This window comes from Anastrepha obliqua, chromosome 1 (genome assembly GCF_027943255.1).
Source record: "Anastrepha obliqua isolate idAnaObli1 chromosome 1, idAnaObli1_1.0, whole genome shotgun sequence".
Lineage (NCBI taxonomy): Eukaryota > Metazoa > Arthropoda > Insecta > Diptera > Tephritidae > Anastrepha > Anastrepha obliqua.
In genome coordinates, this window is record NC_072892.1 from 21,268,645 (window position 1) to 21,290,806 (window position 22,162).

The following is a 22,162-nucleotide window of genomic DNA, read 5'->3' on the forward strand; positions in this document are numbered from 1 at the left end:
GTATGCGCGTTAGGCTTCCTGGATGGATATTAGAATATTTTCTCATCAATATGTGTATGTAAGTAGTTCAGATTTGACTGAAGAAATTAAATATAGGAATGCATATTCATATGATTGACTTTATGGCTGTTTTACATTTAAATCACTTCAAATGAATAATGTTATATAGAAAATAAATTTCTAAATAACTGGTATTAGAAAAACCTGAATACACTATTTTAAATCAATTTCAATTAAACCAAATATAAAAAATGAAATAAAAATATCGAATAAAAAACTGTGCACAGGATTTGAACCTGAGTCAAATATGAGACGATGTACTGCATATACGACACGTCTTTCACGATTGCGCTAATCTACAATTATTAATGATCTTTTCTAAATTACTCATTTATTCGATTCGCAGTTTTATATGTACATATTCTGCGTTAGTTGAAAGTTTGTATGCGTAATTATATGCATATGCATCTGTGTATGCGCGTTTGGCTTTCTGGACGGATATTAGAATGATATTTTCTCATCAATATAATTTGGATTTGATGAAATAGATTATAGACATATGTACATATTTTCTGTTTTGATTGATTTATATAAAAATCAGGTCATATCCAGTATGAACTATTTTATACCGAAAAGAAATTTCCATTTATAAAATACAAAAAACAGCATTTTAAAGAAATTTTAATTAAAATAAACTCAAAAATTTTACCAAACTTTCCTGGTTTGAATTGTAAAAAAAAAAAATGTGCAAGAAAAAAAATATGACTTCAGGATTTGAACCTGAATTATATACGTGCCAAAAAACAAAACGAATAATTCCGCCGACTTTAGCTTCTGCACCACAAACTAACTACCGCGCGGTCTTCTTAATCGCAATTTTATTCGCTTCGATTTCCTTAGTAGTGTGCCGAAAAATCTTATGAACGTCCTCAATAGTATGGTAAACGCAGAAAATATCTGAATTCTTGGCCTAGCGTGGTAAGTAAATATAGAAACCCTCCACTCGCGTCACTCGCGTGGTAAATATCTGCAATTCCGACCTCTTCAGGAAAGTTGAATTTGAAATGACCTTATTATGAATCTATAAATTAGAACTCGAAAAAAGCTCATTTAACATTTGTTCCTTCTCATTGCATTAACATTCTCTGGTCATATGCTGCTTTGAAACCTATTAAAGGTTACTCAAAAAAGTAATGGTTACTGAATAAAACAAGATTCAGCTGCTACCACTTGCTACCTTGCGACCCCGAAAACATATAAATTTACATGTATCTTGATTATGTTCTTGAATATACGCTATTTCACGTGAGGGGATGGCCAATAGGGGTGGAAGGGGGTGGATTTTCAAAATTTTAAGATCAAATTCGTAATCAGCGACCCCGACAACCCCCGAGTAAGAAATTTTGAATCAATTACTTAATTTTTTGAGTTTTGGCCAGCTTTTCGGGAATCGGCCGCACTGTGCGCCGTAGCGACCAACATCTGAAAGGGATTATCTTGAAAAAATAAATGTCATGAATGGTTCTACACAAAAATAATAAAGATTGCCCAATCAAATTGTATTTTCGCTGTTTTATTTAAATTAAAATAAAAAATCCGATGCCTCTAAATTGATCTCCCTTTATAGGCAGTATCTTCATATTTTCACAAGATTCTTTCATTCCAGGTTTTTGTTGGTTTTATGTAGTAGTACAGCTTTTAAAAAAACTTTCGACGAATCTATGAACAATCGCCAGTCGGATGTTTTATATTCGATCATCAGCTCCTTCATCGCTGAAGGAATGTCATTGCAAATTACTATGTATGATTTATTACCATCTTGACCAAAAAAAGAAAAAACTTTAAAATTGTATACATACATACACTATGATCAGAAAGTACCGGGAATGTTTAAATAAAACAAAACAGAGTTAAATTTTTCATCAAATTTATTTTATCTCCTTCAAAATGTGATCCGTCTGAAGCATCACACATGTGCCAAAGTTTAACCTAGTCCTCCCTGCACTCCGGGTAGGCCGACGAAGGGATGGCCTTCTGCTCCTTCGTCGCATTCTCTTTGATCTCCTCTATCCACTGAAATCTCCTTCCACGAAGTGGTAACTTTGACTTGGGAAACAAAAAGAAGTCGCATGGGGCCATATCAGGTGAATACGGTGTTTGGACGATGATATGTACTTGGTGTTTGGTCAAATAATCCAGCACAATTTGGGCTCGGTACGATGGCGCGTTATCATCAAGCAAAATCCAGGAATTCTTTGCCCACATTCCCGGTCATTTGTGACGTACAGCATTTGTCGAACGCTTCAAAACGGATAAATAATATTCTTTATTGTCGTACAGTCCTAACAACGTAAGAAAAAAATATGGACCGGTTTCCACGTGCGCGGTTCGTTTAAATTAAACAATCCTGGTACTTTTTGATCGTGGGGTATGTCGTTCTCTGTATGAGGATATTTGGTATTTTTTCCAATAAATTCCAATCAAGAAGTCGGGAAGCCAACAGTCCTGTCTGTTTTATTTATATACATGTATATAATTGGCGCGTACACCCTTTTTGAGTGTTTAGCCGAGCTCCTTCTCCTATTTGTGGCATGCGCCTTGATGTTGTTCGAGAAATGGAGAGACCTAAAGTTTCAAACCGATATTTTTTATGAGCAGAAATTCACTCGGCGGTTTGCCATTGCCATCCGGGAGCGATGACTATTAAAAAACATTTTTTTTTTTTGTCTTTAACAGAGATTCGATCCTACGTTCTCTCTGAATTCCGAATGTTAGTCACGCACCAACCCATTCGCCTACGGCGGCTGCCTGTCTTATACTTAGATTTAAATCCGATATCAAGTCAGTGAGATCATTTTGACTGACAAAATAAGGTTCCGCATTTGAAGTACTCGGTTTAAAACACGATCATTTGAATCAAAATCCTCGGATACATTTTCTTCAATCACATTGTCCATGCTTACTAGAGGCTCAGGCACAGCCAACTCATCATCACTGTATGGGAAGGGTCTTTCAGCAGATTGCAAATTTAGGTATATCACAGTATGACTAGAGTTTTTATTTTGAACACCTTTTATGGACATTAGGCAGAAGTAACAATCTGATGTAAGGTTTTTCGATTCACTCCATATCATTGGAACTGCCAAGGTCATATGACGAGATCCTTTAGCCTTTGATGTTAATAAAGTGGCGCACTGTGCACAACAAACCCTAGGAATCCAAGTTTTGTCCAAATTTCGTACGGGAAAGTCAAAATAATTCAAATACCACTGCTTAACTGATGGCATAAAACGACGATGTTGACTCTTAAAAGTTAGTTATTTAACAAAAGTTATCAAAATGATTTACACACATCTGAGAATCCATAGTGACAAAACTTCAAATGTGAGCTCTTTAACTGGCCGAATTTGACAGAATCGACTGATGAGCTGACGTCGCTTGTTGTCACGAATGGGTTTGTTTACGAAAAAACTAAGATTGTGTTAGGGATATACGAAAAAAAACTAACCGATGACACTTCGTTGCTATCTGAGCATCAACTGATTGGGCGAGTAAATGAAATGATCGTACGGAATTCGGCTGGCCCCGCACAGTGCGGCCGATTCCCGAAAAGCTGGCCAAAACTCAAAAAATTAAGTAATTGATTCAAAATTTCTTACTCGGGGGTTGTCGGCGTCGCTGATTACGAATTTGATCTTAAAATTTTGAAAATCCACCCCCTTCCACCCCTATTGGCCACCCCCTCACGTGAAATAGCGTATATTCAAGAACATAATCAAGATGCATGTAAATTTATATGTTTTCGGGGTCGCAAGGTAGCAAGTGGTAGCAGCTGAATCTTGTTTTATTCAGTAACCATTACTTTTTTGAGTAACCTTTAATAGGTTTCAAAGCAGCATATGACGGCGTTGTATTACTATACAGTTTGAAAACTCAAATTTTATAAAAAAAATTGCAAAAAATGTATCTACGTATTGCTGCAGCTAAAAATTTTGTGTCGAGGTATTGATATGTACTAAAGATTTCTCGTATTTTACTAACCTTCCGAAGATGATTCCATTTGGTTTTGTTCAATTTACTCCATTACAAAATCTTTCAAATGTGTACAACTTTCACTATTCATCGACAGTAATACGATCCTCAAACGAAGGCCACGTTGCGACTGAAAATACAGAGGATACTTAGGGTACAGGACGTTGCTATGAACGGTTTTCACTACTCAAGGCATTACTGTAGCCAACCCAAAGACAAAAAAAACTCTATCTAGAAACTTTTTTTTCGACTTTTGGCCAGCTTTTTGTGAATCGGCCGCACTGTGCCCCGTGACTTGGCAGCCAAAGTTCCCTTCACAATTTTCTTTTTCCCCATAGATAAATAGCAAACCTGGTAATCTATCACGCGTAATCACTTTCAACAATTTTTAAGAAAAACTAAATGGGATTTATATGCGGTTAGGTAGCAGTATCGAAAAAAAAAATCAACCTAATTTTGTTTAACGATACCAGGCGATATTAAACTATGTTCAAAGAGGCACCTAATTGAATCGGCAAACTTATTTACTGAGTTTTTTGACGTGATAACGTCTTATAATTCGATTTAGCCGGCTGCACGCACGAAAAAATGTGTCGTTACCTTGCTCATTTGTCGTTACCTTGCTCATTGTCGTTACCTTGAATGAACTGCAAGCGAAAGCGCGGAACGAACTACAAAGCAAACAAAGCAAACGAACGGCAACGTTCGACATCTTGCTCTCTCCTACTTAAGTGAGCGTATATATGTATGTATATGCGCATATGTACATATATAAATTCACGTATTTGTATTTGCATATGCCTTCTTATTGATTATTATTAATTTGATTTACTTGAAGAATTTAAAATAAAACCAAGTTTGTTAATAATACCTGTTATTTTAATGTTATTATTATTAATTTTTTTATTATATATGAAGGAAAAAATGTATGGTAATATTTACCACATACCACATACATATAATATACATAGACAATTTCGCGCAGTTTTCAAAAAGAACAAATCTATATGTAAAGATGCATACAAGTCATATAGACATATCAAATATACGAATCTATTCCGTACGCAAGCAAATGTAAGCTAATGTACATTGCTTGAACTGCAAGCGAGAGCGCGGAACGAACGACAAAGAGCACAATCGGCCCCCGCGTTCGACATCTGGCTCTCTCCTACTTGAGTGAGCATATATAGGTATGTATGTATATGCGCATTTGTATATAAATTCACATATTTGTATTTGCATATGCCTTCTTCCTGTGTGCATGGTAATGAAGCATTTCTCTGTTGAGAATAGGACGATGATAGGAAAAGTAGGAAATGAAAGGGAGTGTTTCGAGTGTAAAGTGTCTTGAAAAAGGCAAATCGATGATGTTGCCTCTTAGTATTGTTGACTTATTAACGTCTGATGCACAATCGAAATTGAACATATCTTTCATGAATTTGATAAATGTTTCGTCAATTTCACGTTTGTGTAAATGTAACTTGACCTATTCCATTGCAATTCCATTTACCTCCTCCTCTATATCCATACAAAATATCTATCAAACAAATAAAATTAAAATTTTGTTTTGAAAATTGCAACCCTTACATCAATATTTTCTTATGACGTTGTCACGTTAAACTATCGTCAGTAAACCGAATTTACAGACAACCTCTTTTTTTTTAATTTTCTCTTTTATTATATATATTTTTATTATAAATTTTTTATCGTTTTTTGAGTTAATTTTTTTGTATATGCTCACTCTTTAAATGGCAAAAAGTATAGATAAAAAAAAAAGAAAATTCAAAGAAAAACATTTTCCTTAATTTTTGGTAATTTTTTTTTAGAAAATAGTACTTTTTTACATAATAGCTTTTATTGCTTAAAAATTTTACTTTTGTCGGTGATATACGAAAAAATTAATGCAGCCATTGCTCGTGTTACTTCGTTGCCGTCTAAACAACTATGGTGAAACGAATTCAGAGTTGTGACCAACATCAAACCGTTAATAGGCTCTCAGCGATTTTGAAGGAATCAGCTGATTGGCTAACGTAACCGGGTTCATGACAGCGATTTGTTTACGACAAAAATCAATACAGTTCAAGCTCATGTTACTTGTCGCCGTCTGAACGACTGATTGGACGAGTGTGTAAATAGGTGTGGAATGAGCGCAAAGAATTCTGCTGCCGAATACTCGAAGACGTGACACAAAATCGAAATTTTTTTTCTTCACTCATCTTATAGTAAATCATTTCAAGAATGTTGTGTCAAAATTTTAAGTGGATCGGAGCAGAACTCTCAAAGTTATAGCCTTTGTAGGCACTCTACCTCGAATGCAGAGCATCGATAATTTTTCAGAGTCATTTTTTCAAACGCGTTTTTCCCGAAACGACTTTTTAAAAGTCGGTGCCAATCACAACTCCGAAACTATTCAACCGATTCTTTTCAAATTTGGCACACGTTTTCTAAATCAAAAATACCTCCCCCCCACACTGTCTTTTTTTATTTTTTTTTTTTTAAGGTTGTTTTTCACTTACAAATATGGCGAAATTTTTCGCCAAAAATGCTCGTTTTACGTTTTTTTGCCACCAAAACTACAAAAATGAAAAAAAAAAATTTTATTAATGTGGGGGGGGGAGCATTACGTCATACTTTAACTGAAAAATTCGACTTTTTTAGTTTCAGATGATTCTACGACGAATGCCGATTGGCACCGCAGAGCACCTCTCGAAAAACATGTCTCCAAAAAAACTCTGTCATGGGCTTATTTGTCAATATTTTATTATTAATATTTTTTAAAAACTTATTGAAAAGATGTACAATAACATGCAACTGATTTTATTAAAGTATCTTGAGCCATATTTCTGTAAAAAATTCAAAAAAAAGTGTTTTTTTTAGCGCTAAACCCTACCACCCCCTTAAAACTTAATTGCCTCAGCTAATTAAGCTCTTTGAGTATAACCTTAGACTTCGCTTCATCCGAGAGCACAGATGACTCCGAGAGAGACCACGATTTAAAAGAAAAGACTATATTCGCATTGACAATGCAAAACTTACTCAAATATTCTCAAGCATAAAATAAAATGTTAATTCTACTGGGATACAATTGCGGGAGAAATTTTACATGCATGCAACCGTGTTAACCGTGCAACCCAGTTTGCAGGTTCTTGCGAATTATGCGTTTGCGTAATAATTGCAAATATCTCTCTTTGGAGGAGAAAGCTTCAAAATTCTCAGGAATTTCGCTGCTGAATAATAACTGACTTTTACGCGAATAAGGCGACTAACCTTACCGGTTTGTGCGGGATCGTCCCTTAATAGCCGTTATAGTCCCGAACTATAAAAATTATTAAAAGTATCCCGTGAAACGTCCTGGACATGCGGGCATTCCTAAATCGGTTATTGAAGCAAGTTTGAATTTACATGCGAAGCGTTGGTTGTCTACTCACTCATCATTTCATTATATTTGAAGAAATGACGTCAAAGCGAATTCGGAAGGCGCAATCTTCGATTCTATCATTCTTCGACAGGGGTTTAGAGTTGAATAACGCACAGGCTCGAACAACTGCTTGACATATTTCAAATAAACTATGCATGCTTAACCCTCCGATGTTCATATGGGTCTGGCCAGACCCATTCGATCTTTAAATGTATGTAGATCTTTTATTTTTAATATCTGAGGCTTCTTAGTCCATGACTTCCTAAAATGTAGTGTGCTAAACACAATGAAGTAGCAAAATTAAGATTTTTGCTATATTTGTTGTAAAAATAATAACTTTAAACTAATTCCGTTAATTAAGCTCACATGGGTCTGTGCAGACCCGTATAAGCTTCTCATGTAAATTGGTTAACCGTTAGGTGTAAACAACTAAACTGTTAGCGGAGGCAGCGACAGAGATAATTTTTTAGTTGACATTTGAAAATTAAAGTGAATACGTGTTTTTTAATTAGTGGGAAGTGTTTTTTTTTAATAAAATGGAACAAGTAAATATGGATGAAGTTGATGTGATGACGCATTTGCTTCGTAATCTAAGTGCAGCAAATGTGAGTCCGGAAGAACGTCAGCGACTTCAGGCACAAATTGAAGAAATTATGGGACAGGAGTCCGATCCATTTGAAACAAGTGGCGACGTGGAAGATGATGAATATTTTCCAGATGAAGACGACTTCGGTGAAGCATTAGATATAGAACAGGAAATCGAGTTAGAGGCTGTTCTGGATGAAAACCATGATGATATTGAGAATTTGTATAGAGAAGCTATCGCCCTTCAGGCTTCAACCACAATGGAATCATGCAGCACATCTATTACCCAGGGCCTTATATACAGGTCGAAAGATGGTAAGATGTGGAATTCAAATCCTCTACCACCTGGAAGGCCTCGTTGTCACAATGTTACAACTTTTACTCGTAAAGGGCCACTCCGAGGAGCGTCACCGCGTCATAAAGCTCTTTTCAAGCTATTGCTGTCTCCTGTGACTCTGTTTCAAACTACCCTTTGAAAGGTATAATTTATACCGGAAAACCACCAGGTGGCCAGCGAGAAACGAATCAAGGTGAACGGGTCGTCATGAAATTGATGGAAAATTATATGGAAAGCGGTAGGACTGTTTATGCTGACAATTTTTTTTCAACATACAACTTGGCAGAAATGTTGATGGATCGTAGAGTGGCTTTCGTCGGTATCGTAAGAAAAAATTAGACCTTCATTCCGCATGAATTGCTTAACCCGAAGCGTGATGTTAAAAGCACTTTATTTTGTTATCACAATAATAATATCGCTCTGTGCTCGTATATGGCAAAGCCGAAAAAGCCAGTAATTATGTTATCCACTGCCCATTACCGTCAAAGCACCGATCCATTGAAAGGATTCAAGCCAGATCAAATTTTGGACTACAATAAATTTAAAGCGGGGGTAGATACAATGGATCAAATGTTGACTGGCTATTCATGCAAACGCTCGACAAACCGTTGGCCACTGGCAATGTTTTATAATATGCTTGATATTGCCGGTTTGGCCTCTTTCATCATCTATGACGAGCTGAATCCGGCAAAGCAGAGTGATAAGAGGCGCTCATTTATCATAGAATTGGCACGGCAGCTAGTTATCCCACATATGACGAAACGGGCGACTAACCCATTAGTAGGAGGTTTGCTCATATAAGACAAGCAATGAATCTTTTCAATATCAAGGTGTGTATGAATTATATACACACCTACATATATCTCCGCGTATTAAGATATGTGTATGCATGTATTCATATTTACTAATTTAAAATAAATTATTTCGCTACTTTTAGGTACCGGAATCTTGTCCATCGACATCAGATGCAGCACAGCAACAATCATATGCTCAAGTTGCTTCAACACGGTCATCGTGCTATCATTGTGCTGCTTCCTCTTCGAAAAAGCGACGTAAAACTCGTTATAACTGCAGCAAATGTAATCGTCCCATATGACTTAATGAACATTCCATGCAACTATATAGTTGTAAACCCAATTGCTCTTCGTAATTAATACTAATCCGTTCAAATAAATAAATAAAATTATTTTTAAAACCGTATTTCTTACATTATTTGTATGGGTCTGGTCAGACCCTTATGATGCACTTACCGCATCATAAGGCACCGAACATCGGAGGGTTAAAATTAACAGCCATCGCAACTGAATCTCGCTTGCGAACAAAAGCAGCCGATAGCAAGCGAGCATCTCAGGCATGTAGACCGGCTGTAATTTATCCAAGTGCAAACAGTGCTCCCCTTAAAGTTGTCTAGTTTCATAATCTGTCAGCACTGCATATTTGTTTATCGTATGCTAGAATTCTTATCTGCAATCGTAAATGAGCAACAATTAACTATACATTTTTACTGCGATCCAGTTAAAGTTACGATTCTTTGTTTATACGGTCATATTGCAAAAGTACTTGCAGTATTATTTAGAAAAAGTAATGAATATTTTCTTCTTACTACTTCTGTTAACTGCACTGAGCTTGGGCTCTACCAAAGAGGATGCTAAGCCTACGGTGAAGATTGGCATTAAAAAGAGGGTCGAAAATTGTGAAGTAAAGGCGCGCAAAGGTGACACGATTCATGTTCATTACAGAGTAAGACCCTTTGTTGCAAAAATTATTTACGCTAATGAGACTGTCAATAACCTCCACTTACCCGTAGGGTACCCTGCTAGACGGCTCCGAATTCGACAGCAGTTATGAACGCCAGAAAGCGTTTACGCTGAAGCTTGGTTTGGGTCAAGTGATTAAGGGATGGGAGCAAGGGCTATTAGGCATGTGCGAGGGTGAAAAACGTCGTTTAATTATACCCCCAGAACTGGGCTACGGCAAAGCAGGCGCTGGCGATAAAATACCACCAGATTCAACACTTATTTTTGAGGTAGAATTAGAAAAGATCGACAGACCAAAAACAGATTTATAAATAAATATAATTTTTACACTTCAACATGTAATTCGAAAACTTTACTTTTTGCAGAATATCTAGAATTAATAAAAATGTTTACACATTTTGGTGAACACACAGTCGAACTTAATACCATATGTATATTTATAAAAACCCTTAAGTTACGTATCTGTATATTTAGTAGAGAATAAAAAGATGAACACCACGCACTTAAGTGAGATTTTTCAATACTTTTTAATTGTTTTCCGTATTAGTGCTAATCGTTGCTTATGTGCCTCCGTAATAGCTGCACGTTTATATGGCCGCAACTCATCAGTTCCAAAGCCAGGTATCCACATATTCCACTTGCGTTCTAAATGAAGTTGCACATCACGCACCTCCACTTTGGACACTTTTCGATGTTTTGCAAATGCGCAAGTCGCTTTTACTGCATCCTCCACGAAATCGTCTGCGATTTGTAGTAAAAGCTCTTCGACGTCTTCATCCAATTGCGCGGTTACGTCGACCTCGCGCACCAGTTCCAGCAACCGTGGCTTTGTTAAAATCTAAAAATAATTTAAAAAAAAACCAATTATTTCTTATCATGATTTCTTATGACAAAACAAATTATATCGTAAAATGATTTCATATGCTTACGGGTTGATTTTCTGCGCCTGTATTTGTTTTTCCTCCACCACCGCCACTGCCACTAGATGTGCCATTGGTGCCTGCATTTCCAGAGCTCGCATTTTGCGCGCTACCACTACTACCACCTGGTGTATTGTTAGCCGAACCAAGCCCCACAGAGTTGGAGTTTGAGTTGGTCAAAGGGCTGCTTTGCGAGGGCGATGCCATTATGATGTCCTGAGAATCGTCGCAAGCGCCGTTGCTATCGAAATTTGTAAAAATATCCGACATTGTATGTTTTTGCTTTCTTGTTACCAATGTAGCGGATTTGCAGTAAAATAATATGGATTGACCAAAAACCAAGCCAGTTTGAGGGAAAGCTGGTATAATTTTGATCGCTTAGTTTTTGGATAGGCGGTGTGCGGGAGTATTTCTTTTACGGGAGTGCATATAGTAAAAAGTAAAAACAACACAGGCCTACGTTCCAGAATTGTGGTAGGTTTTTAAATTTTTGTCCGAGTTTATAGGAGAAATCAGTTGAAAGATTATAAACTTCGTTTGTTGGTTTTGTCTTAAAAAATGTGGTCATGGAAAGCACGCTAAATTATGAAATTAAGATTAATATCAAATTCGAACAATGAAATGAAAAGAAAGTATTATCATGGGATGTTAAAGGAGTTTCCTATGGATAAGGACTTACTTTTTGTGTATAATAATTAAGTAGCAGAAAAATCTCTGCACATTTTATAGTGACTTACCCCGCTAATATTTTACGAAGTAAATTCCCGTATTATTATTGAAATAATGAACAACAAAACTTTACTTTCCATTTGCGGCCGACCAATAATTTGTTTTGTTTTCTGCTGTCAAAAAATATAAACCATTCGTTGCCAGATTTCAAACATTACTGTTTATTGTGACTTAAAAACTTCATTTATTGTGAATGCTTCCTCAAATGTGTTCTAACGAACTCTGTTGATATGGGGCGATTTTTGATTCTAGTTTAGTTGAATGCAATGGTTGAATTGTGTACTAAATCTGGCACAATGGATCCGCTGTATACGCTGCGGAAACGAATTTGACGGACCGCTTAATTGCGGAAGTGTTTTTAAGTAGGAAGTGCCACTTGAGTTCTATACGTCATGCGGGTCTGTACAAAAGCGTGCAATTTTGTACATTTGCCGTATCGCGACTCCAGCGGAAATGAAATTTGTTTAAACAAAATTAATATTGATGGTGCCTTTTACTATATAAAATGAAACACAAAGCGTTAATGGACTTTTAAGGGAGGGGTCTAGGGTTTGAGCATTTTTTTTAATAAATTTTTGAGACTTTGCTTTAGAGATATGAATAGTGAAAATGTATTTAAACTTTTTGTACATTATAAAGCATCATTTCAACAATATTGTACTAAATTTTTTTAAGAAAATATCGGGAAATAAGCCGGTGAGGTAACTTTTCCGAAAACGCCTTTTCCAAAAGGGGATTTGCGGTGACTATCGTATCTAGTTGTAGAATCACCTGAAATAAAAAAAACAGAATTATTTGGTTAAATTATCACCAAAACCTCCCCCCCACGGGCTCCGATTTTTTTTTTTTCATTTTTACGTTGCCAGCGCGTTTTTGAAGCAAAAAGTGGGATTTTCACTGATTTTTTCGCTGTATAAGTGGAAACCGCCCTTAATGTAAAACAAAAAAGTGAAAAATCTCTCCGTGGGGGGGAGGTATTTTATATATAGAAGCTGTATACCAAATTTGAAAAGGATCGGTTAAATATTGTTGAAGTTCTAATAGTCACGGACTTTGAAAAAGTGGTTTCGAGAAAAACGCGTTTGAAAAACACGCTCCGCTCGCAGCTGTCGCAGAGGAGTGGGGACAAAAACGTCTATAACTCCAAAAGGTTTACTCCGATTGAGCTGAAATTTTGGGACAATATTTTTGAGATGATTTACTATAAGAAAAAGCTATTTCCAAAAAATCGATTTTTTGAAAGTCAAACCCTAGACCCCTCCCTTAAATGAATTGAGCCAATTCATATTCTGCTTTGTATGTTCGCCAAGGTTTCGAAAGAGTATAAAAGGAGGCTCGAATTAATCCCATCTACCATGATTCCAATAACACAAACAAAAATCTTTTCATACACAAGGAAATTTAAAATTTGCTTTCATGACAAGAACATCTGTTGTTCTAGCACAATGGCACATTTCACATGTCACGTCAGTCAAACACGTTAAAGCGTCATCTATGGTTACAGCAACAAGAATCATAGAATACAAGACTGCGCCTTACAAATTTATTGCGACGTCATGCCCAGAGAATACACAAGCAAACGGAAGGGAAATTATTTGTTTGTGAAGAGAAAGAGTAGGCCAAAACAATAGAAACTACCAAACACAATAAATTATACACACACTCACAAACACTTTCTTGCCACTGCGTCATCGGAGTAAAAACACAAAAAAGAACTGATTTTGGAGTTATTTTTATAATTCGTGTCTTCACAATTTAATCACTAAAATCGTGAAAAATTTTGTAAAGGTTTTCGGAAAGTGCCACCTTATGTATTTTATTATATTCTTCAGTTATAAATTTTCTTCTAGTATGCTTTAAAAATATAATACACTCATGATATGATGATTTATTTTCACATTTAGTATTTACACAAAGTTACATACGACATTAGAATTTAGGATCTGTTTGTAAAATTCTGATTTTTTCACTAAATAAATGAATTAAAGCAGTTTAACAAAAATATTCCACTTTTTATAAATCTCCAATTGAAACAATTTTTAAATCCAAGCAGTGGATTATGAGCCGTTTAATTTTTTTTTTTTAGCAACTCTGGGATTGTTTGGATTTTGTACTATACATATGTGACCCAATTTGAAAGCAAAAATGTAGCAATAACTTTGTTTACAATTTTTATCAATATATCTTTCATTTTAACTTCATATTACTTACTAAATACTCAACTCCTTTTCACTAAAAATCGCCTCATGTAAAAAGGAAAGGCACTTTTTCACATTCATTAAACCGCCTGTAAAACTTGTAAATATGTAATATCTTACTCACTTATCTCACAAAAATTTTATACAAGTAATGGTTAAAAAGCCGACTTATGTACATATGTATATTCGACAAGGCTGCTTTAATTTTTTCCTGTAGCATCTGCTGCTGTAGGTGAATGGTTTGGGCGAAACCACTATTCGGTACGTTTTGAATCCGAAATCCACTGTGAAGAAAAAGGCAAACCCTTCGAGTGTATTTCTGCCTTGAAAAAACTACTCCATCTACCACAAATTGGAGATTTCCTGATGGTTAACAGCTTACCGATAGCTCATCTTCCGGTAAGCTTCATCAGAAGAAGCAGACATATGTATGTTCAGTAACCAGGTATTGAAAATTCACTTTTTTTGCCCATAAAATTTCATGAATTACTTTAGGCGTTAAACTTTTTACTTTACAACATGTCGGAAAGAAATAGAGGACCCATTTCGATTTTCTACCACATTGAAGGTGTTTCCAGTATTCACGCTTATGGCTCTGAGCGTACTCATACACAACTTTAATTGTAAGATTTAATATGTATTTATTATGTAAGATAAATCAACATCGAGCTACATTTGTATCTATGTTTTATTGTTAATTGTGTGCCTGTGAATATGTTCCACTTCAACGCTTAGCGAGCTTTAAAGCAAAATAAACACCCATTACAAACACTAACACAATTGCTAATTTTCTGAGGTTCGCACGGTTCACACCCTTTATGGAGCGAACAACATCACCATTGTATATAAAAACATTGCGGCTTTCCTCGATAAATTCCGCGCGCAGTTCATCGTCAAAAGCTCCGAAGTTATCGTTCAGCACTTGTCGCAATTTATTCTTCAACAAACTAATTTTCTCCGGAAAAAATGTTGCAGCACATCCTTCTGGACAAATGGTTACTTGCCTTGGCATTGGGCGGTGCTCCAAGTCATCATCTGCTGCATTCGAATTGGCTGGTTCTAGCTTCTCCTCTTCTTCTTCTTGTCTACCAATCCATAGTTTCCTCTTAATCATTCTCTTTCTTTGCAACAATTGACCACCGGACATTAGGGCCATATACATTTGATAAGCATACGCGAATAAAAGCAATTTATTTCTTGAATTAACCTCTTCCAAATGAGTGAGATACTTTTTAACACTCTCTCGTGGTTCGTAAGTTTCTTTCCAATCCTTACCTAGGAAATAAGCCAAATCCTGCTCAAAAGCTTCTTTTCGATGAAGCTCTTTTGGAAGCAAGTTTTCAGGTAAATTTTCTTCAAGGTATTTGTAAACTTCATAGAAAGCCAATAAACCATCGTACCAAACAGCATCGTCAGATAGGGCTGAAACAACAACAACAAAAATAGCTACAGACTGCTCCTGCACAATTCTTCTTACCCAAAGCAAACTTGGCATTAACTAGAACGTCACTAAGTTTATGTACATCTTTGGTTGCCTGGCGTAGTTCTCTCGTAAAAGTCATATCAACAACAGGCTCCTTTGCATCTTCAGTATTTGTTTTTCCTGGTGATGTCTTTTCCTCCACAGGCAATGGTTGCGACGCAGTTTCCATTGCTGATTTCTTTGTTCTCTATATGCGTACTTCTTTTGTATTGTAGACTTCTTTCACGTAGCCAAACGAATATTTAACACCAGCGGTCGATGTGATAAAGTATTGTTCACTTATTGGTGTTTTGTAAGTTAAATTTTTGACAGCTTGATGAGGAAATAAGAAAATTTGAGTTTTGAGAAGATTTGCTCCTCTTACCAGTGATGTAAACACTAATCAACGAGGGTAAAAGTATGTTACATGTCTTAAGGCACAGTAAGGCGTCTCTATGGCGTACAAATTCACATTAAATAAATATAGCGGATAGCTGAGAAAAATTCGATATTGATGGATGACTCTCCGCTCGCGATGTGCCTTAAAAGTTCAAGGTTTATTACGCACGTATTTATATAATTTTTGTGTTTTGTAAAATAAAAAAACTTGTAATGTTCAATTAAATGACTTCAAATAGATAAAAAAAAGACGTATACTGGTAAAGTAAGTAATTCACGCCTCATAAGCTAGATTTCTACAAACATCGCGATATTTATTGATGGTTTAGGGTTCGTCTATATGGAAAACTTGTAACTGAGATAGCTTCTGCGAGAATATTTATTTATTTATCTAAGATATGTGGGTGTATGTGCTGTAGTCTTTTATTGATAACTACAGAACTACTAGAAAATTTAAAACTTATTTCTAGTGCAATGGAATGTGAACTTATAACTAAAAACTAACAGCCATATATGTATAAAGGTAGTAATAATACTTTCCTATATAAGTAGATGATTTACTTTTTTGTGCTTAACTCCCAATCCGTAATTAAAAAACGAGATTTCCTGTACAAAATTTTTCTCCCAAAATCTGGGATTATAAAATAATTCTAGATAATAACCATAATTTTTGATATACAACCCTGTGTTTTCTGTGTCATTATTTTTACGTGTGGAAAGAAAACGTCAGAGTACAGACATAATTCTAATAAAATGTTTGTTAAATATTGTTAATTAGGGATTCATTTTACAGAAAAAAGCATATGTCCATAAACGTTTTGTCCTCTTATTACTTGTTATAAAAGGTACCATCGAATTTCGAATGCTTTTTGCTGCCATAATTTTTTGAAACATCAGTAAACGTCGCATACGGATTTCCTCCAACTGTTTATTATTAGCAGCTAATTGCGTAATTAAGTAGCTATTCCTTCTACTTGTCTTTTATTCATATCGTTAATAAAAATTAAACAAACCAAAAACACCGAAATATTCCACCAAAATAATTTCTATGAGGAAAATCCTTTCACAACGGAAATGACAGCTGATTGTCAATTTGATATTTGAACCGGCGCTGTCATATAACAAATATGTACTACCAAGTAACAACACGGTGGAGCCGTATCGAATATTTACTAGAGGTGAAGAAATATAGATGTCTTTTATTAAGCAAAACACCAAATACAGTAGGTTCTGTTTTTATGCGGTAGATACGTTCCGCAAGAAACAGCATAAAAAAAAACAGCATAAAAAAAGCTACTAGTTCTATAGTAAAACTATAGATACGTTTCAAATGCTAAAACCGCATAAATCTGAAATAATTAAATAAAATCGCATAAACAAAATATTGTATTTTTGAAAATTATATCTTTATTTAAGAAACGTCAGAATCGAAAAATAAATTTAAGTCAGAAATAGAATCAGACAATACCCACATGTTGCGCGTTCGTTTAGGATTTGGCGTAAAATCACTTTCGTCACTTTAGGAAATGTACACGTCTGATCTAGATAGTTATGCAGGCGGTTCCATACTTGTAGGGTTAGCATTTCTGATGTAATCTGTGATGAGTTTTTGCTTAACTGGTTTAGAATCTTCTTTATATGTACAATTCCCGATAGGTCGACATGCATTTTGTAATTTAAAAAAAACCGCACTATTTCAAAACCGCATAAAAAAAAGCCGCATAAAAACAGAACCTACTGTATTCTGAAAAAATTGTTTTTATAATAGTGTTCTCTTTTCTCGGAAATAATATCATCTCAATATATGCAGCTATTACGAAATTATTGTTGTGCGCCCTGTAAAAATGTTGGGTAGTTTATATAAGCATGGAGCAAGAACACTTCCACAAATCATATATTAAATTTAATATATAATTATTTATGTATATTATTATATAATTTAATATAAAAATATTATAATAAATATCATAATATAAAATATATATATATATAAATAAATACTTGTTTTTTTTTTTGAGCATAATGAAAAAAAATTAAATTAATGTTAATAAAAATCGTAAAATTTTTAAATTAAAATCAAATGTTTTTCATTACAAGTATTCAAAAATTTTATAATTTTTGTTTAAAAGCATACATTTGTCGATCGCGAGCGGCATTAGAGAGGATTTATTTATATTTTTCAGATACTTCCTCAATATTACAATAACATCCACTCGCGCAGATTTAATTATCAATTTAATTATTTTGTTTTTTTGCAGAAAAGAAATATTTGATTTCTGTAAAGTTCGAGTGATGTTGGCTGTTCGAGTGATTTGTCGGTATCGTAGATATGTACAAAGAAAGCAAAAGTGAAAAAACATCGATACATCGATAGTGTCATCGATGCTTTGTCCACCCCTAACAACGGAGGAATTGAAGAATCAGTAGTGTTTACAAAAAAAAAGAGAAAGATACATATAATTTAGAAAATGTTTTATATTAATGAAAACGTGCAGCTAAAATGCCGTACTTGTTTAGATACCACTGAAAATAACTTCCACTCATTGAACGGCAAACTTGTGAAGGACAACTTGCGAAAATCTATGGCGGATTTTCTATGGGAGATATCAAAATTAGATGTGCGTATTGTTTTTGCAGCTTCCATACTTCTAGTTTCTAAGCATAAAATATATACTATAATTCTAACAATCCACAGACTGTTTCGGAAACTGCGAAAAAGTTACCACAACAGATTTGCGACAGCTGTTTGCGTAAATTGAAAGTAGCGTTTTCATTTGTAATACAAGTACAGCAAGTGAACAAGGACATGTTGACTGCTTTGGGTCCAAACAACGTCACAGATATAATTGAGAATAGTGATGAAGACACACCAGAGAATGCAGTTGAATGTGAAATTGAGATTGTGGAAAATAAAGAAATGGAAATTGACTCTAATATTCTTTGTCATACTAAAGAATGTTTTATTGATTGCAATACTCCATTTGAGAACTATCACGAAGGTAGGTCGCAGACATATGTACATACATGGGAATGAAAGCAAGTTGGGAATTATATACATATTAAAATAAATGATATTCTATTAAATATATCTTATTTTTAGATCCTTTATTAATTTCGCAATCGAATAAACGGAAGAGGGAAAACAGAAAAGATGAAAGGTAAGCTTTTTATTTACTACAAATATTACTTATATACTTTTATTTATATATGCACTTCATTCAAGTTATACAGAAGATCCGGATGAATTTACCACATCAGTAAAAAAAGGTAACACATGCTTTTAAAAGTTCATGAAGCGATGCTGTGTTTTATTAAAATAAACATTTTTTCCCAATAGATAATGCAGAAAAGAGAAGCAACCCAAGAACTTGCGATAATGAATGTCACAAAGGTATTTATACATGTTTAATGTCGCCACTTTTCTATGTATATAAATATATGCACTTTTTATTAATTAATAGAAATGAAATCCATGCTCCAACAGTTGATGACTCTACAGAAACAAATTAATATAAGAGTTGAAGGTGGTTTGCCCGATAGCGACATTGATGTGAGACTTTATATTAATTATAATCGAAATTTATCTATATAATTAGTTTATCTTATAGTTACCCAACAACGAAAAAAATATACAGGAAGACGAATTGTGTGAACTCAAAGAATCTGTCCGCAGGTGGTTCCCAATATCGTCTATCGACGAAGCCCTTGAAGTTGAGCGAAAAATAAAAAGTCATGGCTATGCCGAGGATGTTGTAAGGATTATAAGAGCCAATTATAATATATATTTGTTCAAATTTGGATTATTCTTTATCGAAAGCAGATTTCTTATGTGAAAAATATAAAAACTTTAGAGGGCTACAGTGTCGACGATGTTTTACGCTTTGTCTTTAAACATGATCTAATAGTACAGCTTAACCCAGAGGAGCGGCAGGACAAGATGTCGCTTATAAAATTCGAATCAATTTTGAAATGTATTCATGGTAAGATAGTTTTAAAGTAACTCGTTTCTGAAAAACTAAAATTATAAAAATGTTTGTATTGTTTTACAGAAGTTTTCCCTGATATACCATCGTGCGAATTTTTCAAATTAGTACGCAAATATGTTACAATGTGCGATAATAGAAATAAGCAGAAAAAACAAAAGTTAAAGAAAAAACACAAATCAAAAGAAAAAGGCAGTGAATCTCACGATGAAATTACAGTAAGTTTAAATATTTCAATACGGACAGCGCAAAAGTTATCAATTTTCAAAAATATATATATACGATTACATATTGTCTTACAGATATTTGACGAGGATGTCACGCTGGATCATACATTTGAAACCAATATTAAAAGGTAGTTATATTTTTTTTTTATAAAACTCGAAAAATCAATTATGAATATAGTTGCAATTTATTGCGAAGCAAGCATTTTGTTTCCGCGTAATTTTTAACTAAAATAATCTGTAAAAAAAAATATTCCGCTCATGTCGGGGCAAAAATGTTGAATATGTCTATTAAAGAAATGCTTTAGAAATTCTAATCTATGTAATTATATTCAAGTGAGGAATTCTGCAATGAAATTATTAATGAAGACACATTTGCATCAGACGCCGAATTGAATGATGATGAGCAATTAAGAGTATCAAAGTCCCCAATCGAGCCTGCACAGTATACTAAACGAAGTAGGAGGAGCACGAAAGCAGCTTCTCCACACAAACGTAAGAAACTAGATTATGTACATTTATTGAGAATATATAGCTATTTTTTCTAGAAAAGAAATGTATACCCGTGACACTTGTTGACAGTCCTGAAAATGTAAAGAGCCATGTCGTCGACAAGGTGAAGTCACACTAAACACTTTTTAATTGTCTTGTTTTTAAATAAATATATGCTTTAGTTTTCCAGAAGTTCAAACCGATCAAAAAATGAGTTCGAGTTACAGGGCACCAACAACGTGGAAACCAAACTACAAAAGCATTATGAAATATCCTCTTTGTTTCCTATAGCAACGCTCGAAAAAGTGCAAGAAGTTGAGGAAAATCTTAAAGACACTGACTACGCTGAGCGAGTTGTAAGAATTATCGTTTATAAGTACATTTAGCTGTTTTTAATGATTATTTATTTAATTCGCAGAGTGGGCACTTGAGTATAATAAAGAAAATTAAAGGCGAGGTTGGAACGGTTCTACGTTGCATTTTCAAAGACGAATTAATTGAAAACTTTAATTTTGATGGGCTCAAAGGAAGACACGCTCTGAATAATTTGCGTCTTGTTTCAAATTGCCTTTATAGTAAGTGCACATTATCTTTTATAAAATATGTGCCTCTTTTTATACCCAATGCTAACTCTTATGAGGAGATTATAATGTTGTTGGCGTAATTATTTCTAAATTCAAGATTTTCAAGCGCTAGAGAGTACTCAAATAGTAATACATATCGCCCGAAATCATAAGAAAATCGGTACGGAACTGCTAATATAATAAAATTTATCTAATACTCTGTTTCATGTATTGTTTAAGAGATATTTTTTTAAATGTTTCTTGCTTTCCATGATCTTCGATTTTCAGAAATCAAACCACATGCTTTCAGTTGGAAACAAATTAATTCTCTTCGGGTCTTACGTATTTAGAAAAAGAAATCGGCTACTACTAAAATATTAACCAGCAAATGTAATCATTGGGTATAAAAATATCGGTTGCGTCCATCCCTACACATAAACTATATACCTTTTAAGCTTCTATTTTCTTTAATTACTCTAAATTAATGTATGTGCTTTCAGAAGTATTCCCAGGTATTAACAGGTTGGAGTTTACAAAAAAAGTACGTCAATATATTTTCATGAGTCACAGAAGGATTAGTTTGAAATCAAAATCCAAGGCGTCTAAGATCTAAGGGTATATTTAACATTGAATTTCGGAAAAGTATTTATTAACATAAAATAAAACGAAAGTTTTTTGAAAAGATAGCGAAGAATGTTGTATTCCACAAACTTGTTTTGATTGAACTCTTTAGTGATGAAAAGCCCGAGGTAAATATATCTTTGCCATAACTGTTTCGCTTGCGATGAGTTAGAAGGCTAAACGAGTGTTTACAAGCGACGATTTTTGTAATGTTGATGCACAGTGCAATTCGGCGGCCGCAGTAGTGGAATGATGGTGCGTGACTACCATTCGGAAGACATAGGTTCGAGTGATGAATAATTGTATGGCGTAAACAAACGCCTACTTGCAATAATTATGAATAAAAATGAAATCATCTATCTCAAAGCGAATGTTCGCTTCATCGGTCACACGATTTGTTCTTGTGTTGGCAATGTGTAAAACACATGATGGAAAGAATAAG

The 22,162-nt window shown here is 34.6% G+C and overlaps 4 protein-coding genes across 7 annotated transcripts; 2 read left to right on the forward strand and 2 right to left on the reverse strand.

Annotated features, from left to right (window-relative positions):
* The first annotated feature begins 9,805 nt into the window (after nucleotides 1-9,805).
* On the forward strand, nucleotides 9,806-10,642 carry LOC129248656 (peptidyl-prolyl cis-trans isomerase FKBP2). Its single transcript, XM_054888291.1, has 2 exons — nucleotides 9,806-10,112; nucleotides 10,180-10,642. Exons 1-2 carry the CDS (start codon nucleotides 9,957-9,959, stop codon nucleotides 10,438-10,440), a joined length of 417 nt encoding a protein of 138 aa, XP_054744266.1. The 5' UTR covers nucleotides 9,806-9,956; the 3' UTR covers nucleotides 10,441-10,642.
* Nucleotides 10,526-11,905, reverse strand: LOC129248637 (transcription initiation factor TFIID subunit 12). Of its 3 annotated transcripts, none has more exons than XM_054888280.1 (3): nucleotides 11,787-11,905; nucleotides 11,059-11,290; nucleotides 10,526-10,967 (listed from the first exon to the last, which is right to left on the reverse strand). In XM_054888280.1, exons 2-3 carry the CDS (start codon nucleotides 11,254-11,256, stop codon nucleotides 10,647-10,649), a joined length of 519 nt encoding a protein of 172 aa, XP_054744255.1. In that variant the 5' UTR covers nucleotides 11,257-11,290; nucleotides 11,787-11,905; the 3' UTR covers nucleotides 10,526-10,646. The 3 variants fall into 3 exon arrangements, with proteins under 3 accessions (XP_054744255.1, XP_054744238.1, XP_054744247.1); XM_054888263.1 differs by having other exon boundaries at nucleotides 11,059-11,627; nucleotides 11,787-11,903; XM_054888272.1 differs by having other exon boundaries at nucleotides 11,059-11,627; nucleotides 11,729-11,872.
* A 2,687-nt stretch (nucleotides 11,906-14,592) lies between these two features.
* On the reverse strand, nucleotides 14,593-15,835 carry LOC129248626 (heme oxygenase 1). Its single transcript, XM_054888252.1, has 2 exons — nucleotides 15,454-15,835; nucleotides 14,593-15,398 (listed from the first exon to the last, which is right to left on the reverse strand). Exons 1-2 carry the CDS (start codon nucleotides 15,626-15,628, stop codon nucleotides 14,701-14,703), a joined length of 873 nt encoding a protein of 290 aa, XP_054744227.1. The 5' UTR covers nucleotides 15,629-15,835; the 3' UTR covers nucleotides 14,593-14,700.
* Nucleotides 15,836-18,214: 2,379 nt separating this feature from the next.
* LOC129248611 (uncharacterized) lies at nucleotides 18,215-21,785 on the forward strand. Of its 2 annotated transcripts, none has more exons than XM_054888240.1 (15): nucleotides 18,215-18,455; nucleotides 18,533-18,836; nucleotides 18,938-18,995; nucleotides 19,061-19,104; nucleotides 19,175-19,228; nucleotides 19,299-19,387; nucleotides 19,446-19,589; nucleotides 19,658-19,817; nucleotides 19,887-20,038; nucleotides 20,123-20,175; nucleotides 20,382-20,539; nucleotides 20,593-20,660; nucleotides 20,719-20,892; nucleotides 20,955-21,111; nucleotides 21,603-21,785. In XM_054888240.1, exons 1-15 carry the CDS (start codon nucleotides 18,306-18,308, stop codon nucleotides 21,710-21,712), a joined length of 1,875 nt encoding a protein of 624 aa, XP_054744215.1. In that variant the 5' UTR covers nucleotides 18,215-18,305; the 3' UTR covers nucleotides 21,713-21,785. The 2 variants fall into 2 exon arrangements, with proteins under 2 accessions (XP_054744215.1, XP_054744208.1); XM_054888233.1 differs by having other exon boundaries at nucleotides 18,216-18,455; nucleotides 21,600-21,785.
* Nucleotides 21,786-22,162: the final 377 nt, after the last annotated feature.